Genomic DNA, 10,137 nt, shown 5'->3' with positions numbered 1-10,137 from the left:
ATAGGAACCTGTGTTAAAGTAAGCGTCAAATGTGAATGAAAGGATTTTGTTGTAATGTGACTCAAGGAGAATAATGGTATAATGTATCTTTTTTTTTAGAATACTTATATGTACTTGTATATAAATTGACACTCGGGAAATGATTGCATTGTAAAGTATGTTTTAAACATATATTTGTAGGTGCATGCAACCATTTTAAATCATTAAAATGTCCTTGTAAGTGACATGAGTATTTAAGGTTTGTTCTAAAGGAAGAAGTATTTATATTAGATGTATTTATGGTTAAGTTTAGCCTGTAGTATTACGATATTTAACATTTAAGAAAAACCTGTTTATTAATTAATTTTAATGAAGAGTTTAACAAAATTACGAGTGCTTTAACCTAATGTGATGCAAATTTACTCAGCAATCACAACTTATCTTAGAAAAGCCCAAAAAAACAACAAAAGGGATTCTGATATACTGGATTTAATATTAATATTTTTGAGTTGTAGTTGAGTAAGTTTGAATGAACATATTTTTAAGTAAATACAAATCTACTTATAAAAATAGTATTTGTGCTACACATGTATCAAATGCTTTAATCATTTTCCTGAGATCTCACTTTACCTTGGATACCATTGTACTAAACATAAAAAAAAAGAAAAGAAAATAAATTAAATGCATTTCTCAAATTGGTATAAACACATACCAAGAAACAATTTGTATTTTCTTGTGTGGAATATTGTTGTTACATAGCAAAAAATAAAATATAAACAAGTAATAAAAAATATCTTTACAAGGTTTCCTGATTTAAAAATAAGTACTTTTTTTTACTTAATTTTATTTATCTAAAACATCTTGTATGTTGAATTGTATTTCTGTTATTTTGTAGAGGTTATTTACAGTTATTTATTATGATAATAAGAATGAATGTTTAAAATATATTTCATTATAAGTTTCTTCTTCTAATAAAATTGAGTCCTTTTTTACCGTTCAAATGTTTTATTGTCATATTGTATTCTGTGAAAAGAAGCTTCTCATTTATTATAACTTAGGTTGTGGTTTGAACTTCCATAAACGTTGTGCTTATAAAATCCCTAACAATTGCACACATGCTAGAAAACGTAGGTTTTCTGCCTACTTATCACCCAATAATTCAACGGAATGCGTTCACCGGGTGGCTAGCAGTGGACCTGCATTATCTGAAGATGCTTCTGTAAGTGACTTTCTAAGTACATGTCTTGTTACTTTAGTGGTCAGGCATAATCTGAAGTAGTTTGACAACATTTTGTACATGTGTTTGCTTGGATTCTCTGTCCTAGTGTATCAGTTAACAGTGACAGTAAATGTAAATTATCTAGTGTTTGATCTGTGATTGACTTGAGCATGTCCTACTGAAATTCAAAACTGTATTTTTTTGGTGTTTCGTCAATGACTCCCAGAAAAATGCAGTGAATATATGAGGATAAAAAGAATTAAACAGTGCTTTTAAATATAAAAGAAATTTAATGAATAACAAATTAAAATTTATATGCTCCATAGACAACCTTTGAGAACAATCTTTCTATCAGTTTTTCCTAAACTGTACATTCAATTACAGTACTGTTCCTCTAGATAAATGGTGAGGTACTTCATCCAGTGATCGTTTACTAGGTGTACACAGTTTTATTGTATGTTGTGTTTTGTTCCCCCAGTGGCACGGCACTGGTTATCATGATACCTTTCCTTGGAACCAGTTTTTCAGGTTTTTTTGTTTTTTCAACTTAAGCTTTTTAGCAGAAAAGAAAAAAATTTCCTGAATGTTTTCACTGTATTTTCATGAATTGCAAGAATTATTTCACAGTTGTTCTTAAAATTTCTAATGTAGAGTTGGTGATAAATAATATTATCTTACCTGCTTAGGGGTTAAAAGTGATTTCTTGCAAAATATTTGTCATCGTTGATTTAGTACTATTTTTTTCTATAAAAATGTTTTTTTAACCTCTTGTCCTCCCATGATTTGATAGGGATTGTGGCAGGTGTTATAAAGTGCTGCTCTGAGCACATGCTCAGGAAATAAAAAAAAATATATACTGTTAGCATTTTCAAACTGTTTATGGCCAAATGATTTGCCAAAATAGGTATTTCAATTCTAGCTATGTGCTTTCTTTCTAATTCAAGCACAGGATATGAATCATCTTGTGACCATATTCCTGCTATGTCCATTGGCTTATTTTGTCGTGCTTTTGTCACACTAAGTTTTGTTTATAGCCTCGATAGCCACTAAAACTTTATTCTTAAACACTACAGACTAAATGAAGAACTATAATTACATGTTAGGTAAACTTGTAACAACATTGTTTTGGGGGTATATTCATTTGATTTTATCTACATTTTTAGATGATCCCTATATTAGTGTACAATGGAAGTTTTTTTTCCAAGGAGTCTCCAGACAACCAAAGTTGTTTCAAACTTCCCTTTTATAAAAATACCAATCTGTCAAAATATTAGTTAATTGCAATTGATACTACAGTGGTTGATTTTCTAACACCCTAAGCATTATATTATAACAGTAGTTCCTGTGATATGTCACTTTCTGATTGGATGAAGCTGTACTTAGGTTGATGACATATATTTTGTAATCCCCCAGCAAACTAAGTTAGACAGTGCTTAGGTGACCAACGAGTAGACAAAAAATAACTTCTATAAGTAAAGACTTTGTGCAATATATTGCAGTACAGTTAAAAATATCACAATATATTGTGATACAGAATTTCTGGCAATACCCACCCATGTCATCTGCTAGTGACATCTAGTGATCTATCTTATTCTAGAACTTCTGTGTAGTTTATCATTTCAGAGTCCTCCATTTATCAATAATCTCCACCTGCACCCACCTACATGTGCAGTGGGACACCTGTGGAGATCAATCTTTTTGTTAACACACAAAACTTGGTCAGCTATCATTTGATGATATAGCTTACTATCTAGCTAGAGGTAAGTACTTAATTGAATGTTATTTTAAATCTGAAAATGCCCCCAAATTTCCAAAAGAAAATTTCAGAAAAAAGCTTTAGAACAATAATGTATCTTAAAAGTACAACTGTTCCTTGCTTTATAATTATTTTCCAGGATAATATTTTTCGTGTAAGGTGTCTCAAACCTTTTGTCATTTTAACTATGTTAGAAAACTAGTTCACCTGATTCTGTTACATATTAAACCAGTTCTTTTGAAACATCTGACTTTACTTACTTATAAGAGGACGGCTAGTTACTGAACATTAGGTTACCTAACAGTGCAGAATAGTTATCCTGACCTGTTTTACATGAACTAGTAAAGAGTAGAGAAAATGTATTTAAAAAGTTAATTACTTTTTGTCACATTAATTGGTTGTACATGTATGTCAACAACAACAAACAGTATTATCCTTGTTAATGTATTTTCACTTGTTGGTAAGTTGAAATTTTAAACTAAATTTAATATTATGTAGTTTCTTCAGTCCTAAATTGCATATCTTATACAATTAAAAAATAATTATTTGGTGGTTGTTCTTTTACTAGCAACTGCTGGCAGTATCACCTGTCCGAGAAAAACGGTCATCTTTCAACATGGGACGTCCAACCTGGGTTGACAGGGAATATGCCAGTCGTATTCGAGTGCCACATAGTTTTGAGGTGCATTCTTATACACGGCCCACAATTTGCCACCACTGCAAAAAACTCCTAAAGGGACTTTTCCGGCAAGGAATGCAGTGTAAAGGTAAGGTAGTATTTTTCTTTTTTTAGTGTATGCATATTGAAAGAAATTGTCACATTCCAAGTTTATTTGTTCAAAAATTAAATCATATATGAACTAATTTTTTTTTCTTTTTTTTTTAGATAGTGACTTTTTGGAAAATAAATAAATTGTGCATCTCTGAAAATCATAAAATTGTCACAAAATTTTCTGCTATTTTATGTTTCCTGGTAGTGAGAATCGGTGTTTATTGGATTTCTTTTTTGACATAAATCTTATGAATTTGGAAGTGACATTTTCTTGTTGTGTCGTACTTGTTAAATTCATTGACTAGGACTTATAATGTTTTTTTAAGCAGCTTATATATAAGAGTACAAAGGGAGTGTAATTTGGGCTGTTGATTCACTTTTGATAGCTCCAGTTACCAAAAACAAATTATGCTATCACCACATCTTAGTTTTCCATTATTCAATAAGTCTTAAGAATATAGGCTTGATTATGTGCTAATTTAGAATGCGACAGTCTCCACAGTAAAATATCTTATAAGGTTAAAAATTGACTAGCTTTCTGTACCAGAGACCTGATTGTATAGTAAGTAGTACAGGCTTAACCGTACAACAGTACAATCTTTACCATAGGATAGTATAGGCTTGATTGTGTGTATCTGATAGATAAACATTTCTCTTTAGACTGCAAGTTCAATATTCACAAGCGTTGCATAGAGAAGATTCCAAATGACTGTCCAGGAGAAGCTCCAAAAGAGTGGTGTAAGTAGTGTTTCCAGTTTCCAGCTGGACAGTATTTTATTTCACTACCTGACTTCATTCTTGGTTTGTTGTAAAGGGTTATCTCTACACTTTGTACAGACAAACTTCTTTTTATTAAAATGGCTGGTTTATTTGATTGTCTTTTAATTTATTTCCTACTTTTATTCTGTATTTTAATTACTTTTATAGAATGTTTAAACTTTATAAATATTTGTACCTAATAATTTACCCTGTTCAATACAGCTTGCTGAAGATGGAATATGTATATTCCGAAATGTTCAAGAATTAAATGTTTGTTACTGAACATACACGTGTCAAATGTTCATTGTTGTTGCCGTCGTCCTGTTGTTCATCATTTAACTTAGATTCCCGTCGAATGAATCTAGCTAATGGTTAGTGGAATGAAATACAGAGCCGTAACCAGGACGGGGCAACAAAATGACTTGTCACAGCATGCTCAAAGGTGATACATATACAGTGGCTTACCTTTGGTGCTAAGTAGCCTAGTTATGGCTCTGATGAAATAATTGAAGACATCGTAATATTTACATTAAAAACAAAAACGAAACACTGTTTACTGGTAACAAAAATTCCTCTTACTTTTAGTGTATTCTTTCACAATCCTGTTTTAAAATTTTTATGGGTTTAATAATCAATATCTCATTTATAACTACTCACCAAGAATTTTCAGTAGATTATAAATGACTTAGTTATCAAATATTTGAATTTTTATCTTGCTAAATAATATGACATATTTGGAAATTATTGATAAATAAATTCATTTAATGGTTTGATAAGTTGCATAAAAATAAGAAAAACCTAGTGCTATAGATGACTAGTCTACTTTAGGTGTAAAGAAGTCCTTTTGTTAAAGCCCTAGGGTTTCATCAAATGATTTTAATGTGATTTACCACATTTTTTTCAATCTTAGGTGTTGTTTTTTTTATTATTATGAACATATTTGATTTGAATATCCAAACATTATATTTTACATGTATTTATTCAAGCTTTTATTATAAAAGGGTTCTTTTGTAATTTACTGCCTACCAGTGGCTCAGTTGTAAGTCTGAGAGATTATAATGCTAAAAATTGAGTTTTGATACCCATGGTAGGCAGAGTACAGATAGATCACTGTGTAGCTTTGTGCTTTATAGCAAACAATCAAGTTGTAATTTATTACTTCACGATTTTCTACAATTCTTTTTTCCCAAAGTTGTAAAGTTTTACTGTTTTTTAGTGGAAGGAGCAGAAAGCTATGATGCAGAGAATGAAGATGAATCTGACAATGAAAGTGAATGTTTGTCAGAACGAAGAATTCAAGACCTGCAAGATGAAGAGTCAAAACCTGTTGTTAAGTATGTAATAGTTATGTATTTATTCTCTGGACTAACACTTTGAAAAAAATTAAGGATCAGTTTTAGTGAAACTGTGAAAAAAATTTTCATCTCTCACAAGGCATTTGTATATGTTCAACAGTGTCACAACGAGCAGCAACATTCCCCTGATGAGGGTTGTTCAGAGTGTCAAACAGACAAAACGTAAAGGTTCCAAAGTTCTGAAGGAAGGTTGGATGGTGCATTTCACTAACAAAGATAGCATGGTTTGTATTGTAAATTTAGTTACATAATTGTTTTCTAAATGGCAGTGTTAACCCTATGCACACAGGAGGGTCAAAGTAGGCTTTTCACAACCTTTTTAAGAGTTAAATTACAAATTTAATTAAACCTCATTATTATCAATGTATATTAATAAATTTGGCATGAAAATGTTGTTTATAATTCAAATTTCTTGATTTCAAAAGGAAATATTTAACTAATTCCTCAATCAATCTGTAACCCTCAGAGCACTACATGACAGTGATGCTCTGACTTCGCATTAATATATTTTTTTTTGCTTCCTTTATAAGGACCTCATATTGTTCAACCAATTAGAAGCATATGTTATTAATATTGCTAGGTCAGAATATAAACTTATTTTATTGGGATATCACTTTATTCCTTCAATCCACATGACACACTCCTCCCATATTCTCTGTCTTTTAAGAAATATATATAATTTACTCTATTGATATGTTTATAATCAACAAAAAGAGTGTACTCTAAGTTATATAAATCAGTAGATTGGTAGCTGTTTATTTTTTAATCAGTCAAAGCCGATAGTTTGTGAGGAGAGCTTGATGTGTGTAGACTACAGATGTTGCTCTTAGCAATCATGGAAATGTTTAATCTATTTATAGTTTAATTAGAAAACCAAATGCATTTCAGTAGTTTTGGGACATTCTGTTTGAATGCCTGATATATTTTTTGTTCTAAAATGCATATTTAAAAGCTACATGAATTATTTTGGACAACCAACATAATGAGAAAAAAAGACTTACTAAATCATGCATATCAGTGCAAAAGGCCTCAAGGCAAAAGTAAATGCTAAATTTCTTGTTTTTTTGTGTATACTTTTATTTATTATTATATATATTTAACAAAAGTAACTGAATTGTAAAAATTAGAAACTTAATAGGTTAGATAATGAAAGTTAAATGAAACAAAAAAAATGAAATTAAAACAAACTCTTGGGACCTCTCTGAGGAATGCACATGAGCTTCCATCTCATGGTGCTTCTTGATAGTTTGTTAACCTTTAGCTCTTGCTTATTTCTTTGTTATGCTAGTTAGACAAGATTAAAAGAAAATGAAACAATAAAATAAAAGTAGTTGTAAAATAGTAAGTGACCTGAAGCTGTTATGATAAATAATTGTAATTGTCTGTTGCAATTCGTAGTTATTCTAGAGGAAAAAAATGTGTTTCTGATTTTATTTCATATTTTTCAACTTTTCATTCACTATACGTTGATGATTTCACTACAGTTAATGTAGAGAATATAAGAGATAAAATAAAGTTTTACTGAAACACTTTTGATATTCATTTAGGAGATTCTAGAGATTATGCAAATGAAATATGAAAATTGTAACATGAAAAGAAGTATTTTTATTCTTAGCATGAAAACCACCTTTGACTCAGACTGACTTAGAAAAGGCTTCATAAAGCTTTAGTACAAATACTTTTATAAAAAAAAATCTGAATTTTTTAATGTAGAATTCTTAGGTTTTAAACTTGTAGTGGTATGCATTTCTTAAGTTGGTTTAATGAGTAGTAATTTCTGGGTTTAAGCCATTTTTTGTCTTTGTTAAATATTTGTGGTGAATTGAAACATTGAGTTAGAAAAAAATTCAAGTTAGTCAAAAAGAAGATGATGATGAAAAGATTACAAAGTCTTGACAATTAATAATCTTTGGTATTACTGTAAGTCCAAGGGTTCATGGTTCACATTCAGTTTCCACAAACTTTTGCTCTGCATTTTGAGGCCATGGGTGCATTATAAGAGTGACACTCAAATCCCACTATTTGATTAGAGTATCTCAAAAAGTGGCAATGAGTACTGTTGAATAGCTGCCTTCTCTTTAATTGTTATTTATTTATGTACATGCTAGAGAAGTCTAGCACCAGCAAAAGTGTAGGATCTTTTCCCTCCAACTGTAGAGTCCTGTTGCAGCACATTTGTCAGTGTGCAGTCCAGGCAGCATTTTGTTTCTAGTCTATCAGTTCAGAATTAGGGGTAATTAGGGCATCTAGTACTTGTGTAGTGTGTGTGTGAATTTCTAAAACAAGTGGTTCACACAGATATTAAGAAAAGATATTTTCAAAATAAAGCATAACATGTATAGCAGCAAAGTAGCTGTAATACTAATAGAACTTAGTGTTTTCATGTATTTGATGACTTGTAAAGAATTTTAAATATTGTATTTTAAATTTAGCCATAACAGTTCTGGTTATATTAATGCTATATAGTACTTACTTAAAAATAGTTGTTTTCAATCGTTTCAGAGGAAAAGGCATTATTGGTGGCTTGATAGTAAAGCAATTACATTATTCCAGAATGACACAACTTCCAAATACTACAAGGTAAGTTAAGCTAGTGAAATAATGTTTCAGTTTTGTGTGTGCTGACACTGTAATTTTATTTTAATCTGGATGAATTTTGTTGATAGGTGCATGTTTGTGTAAGGATAAACAACTGTGAAAGTGAAATAAAGGTTCCTTGGGAAGTTTTGTAATGTTGAGGTTTGCTGATTTGGATATTATGTATGTACATTGTGTGTTTCATTAGACATCCTTGTTTAATGGTGTATAAAGCTGTTACTAGTGGCAATCTTTAATAGGAGGCTTACGCTTCTTTATTATTATTGTACAGTTTATTTTTTATGTTTAATTAAAGGTTTCATCTGAACAAAGATGGCAATGTTTTGTAATTGACAGGAAATTCCTTTGTCTGAAGTTTTGGCCCTTGAGACTGTGAAACAAGGCATGAATTCTGATGCTTCTGGTATCATACATTGCTTTGAACTGCGTACAGCTAATGTAGATTACTATGTTGGAGAAGACCCAGAGGTTGCCAAAGGTTGGGAGTCTGCTATTCGACAAGCACTAATGCCAGTATCTTCAGCTTTTACTACTACTACAAATAATGGTGAGCCTGCTCATGTGTTGAATCAGGTCAACTCTGTGTATATCCATGCATATTTCAAAAAATACATGGCTGTATTTTGTTTATTTACTCTCCTTTTTTGACATAGTGTACATAGACAATTAAGATTATCAAATATGAGTGTCTCTGTCAACTCCATTGAATAATGATAACTACTCTTGGTTATTTCTATCACATTCTGAGCATATTGAAATTGAAATGTTTAGGCTAAAGGATGGGACAGCCGAGATGGACCAATAGGTCCCTTGTTGTTCCTAAACAGTGTTATGTCAAGAAGGAGAATGAAGAAATAAGATTAATAATGTTTAAAACTAATTATTGTTAATAGCATAAATTCATATACAAGGAGAATAAATCTATTATCATACTTAGGTTTTATTAGATGTTGATTTCTTATAGTTCTATCTTGAAATTGTTCATGGTTCTATAAACGTTTTTCAAGTTCATTGGCTAAGAGCAAGCTATTTTTGGTATTGTAAGACTCTAACAATACACATTTAATCAGATTTAACTCTCTCAACATGGAGTTGGTCAATTTGACTGACCACGTGACCTCTTTGTACTCGTTTAATGTCTTTACTTCCAACTTTCAATATTGTGTGTGTATGTCTTCACAAAATTTGGCAGTCTTTCAGTTAACATTATAATAATAGTCTTTCACATACAAAAATTCTTATTTTTTAGTGAAGTATTTTTAATAAACTAAAATAAACATTTAACCATGAACATATTGAGTATTTGTGTTCAAAGTAATTTTCATGTTAAGATTAAAAATACTTTTCTTCATCTCAAAAATCTCAAGTTTCCTTTGTGTAATCCCTAAAACCTAAATACCTTTCAGTCATATATTTTCAGTAAAGTTTTATATTTTATCTGTTATTTTCTCTACCCTATCTCTATATAGGATTGGTCAATTTGATCAACCTCATAACCTCCAATAAAAAAAATCTAACTTACCATTTTTTCTTTCTAGAATGACTACAAATTGTAACATGAAACTGCATTCGTTTATCCTAAGTAACTTTAAGCTCGTAATAGTATACATCTATTTATAATTAACTCTTTCAATACGGGGTCAGTCAATGTAAGGACCTCGTAACCATTTTGTGCTTGTTATAGTTTTTATGCTATAAC

The 10,137-nt window shown here is 30.6% G+C and overlaps 1 protein-coding gene across 3 annotated transcripts in view; it reads left to right on the top strand.

The window, feature by feature from the left end:
* The window catches only part of LOC106464588 (serine/threonine-protein kinase D1-like), a 50,406-nt gene that overhangs the window by 8,829 nt on the left and 31,440 nt on the right, over positions 1-10,137 (top strand). For 2 of the 3 annotated variants that reach the window (XM_022392321.1, XM_022392322.1), the window contains 7 exons: positions 1,038-1,198; positions 3,523-3,721; positions 4,387-4,464; positions 5,702-5,819; positions 5,941-6,064; positions 8,343-8,420; positions 8,775-8,985. In XM_022392321.1, coding sequence (XP_022248029.1) covers positions 1,038-1,198; positions 3,523-3,721; positions 4,387-4,464; positions 5,702-5,819; positions 5,941-6,064; positions 8,343-8,420; positions 8,775-8,985 — 969 coding nt within the window. Of the gene's footprint in view, positions 1-1,037; positions 2,959-3,522; positions 3,722-4,386; positions 4,465-5,701; positions 5,820-5,940; positions 6,065-8,342; positions 8,421-8,774; positions 8,986-10,137 lie in introns of those variants that run through there. The other variant, XM_022392323.1, reaches the window with a different exon arrangement.

The sequence above is a fragment of the Limulus polyphemus genome, unplaced genomic scaffold (assembly GCF_000517525.1).
Source record: "Limulus polyphemus unplaced genomic scaffold, Limulus_polyphemus-2.1.2 Scaffold1696, whole genome shotgun sequence".
NCBI classification, from domain to species: domain Eukaryota; kingdom Metazoa; phylum Arthropoda; class Merostomata; order Xiphosura; family Limulidae; genus Limulus; species Limulus polyphemus.
The sequence above is the reverse complement of the archived record's forward strand: the minus strand, read 5'-3'. Positions and strand labels throughout refer to the sequence as shown.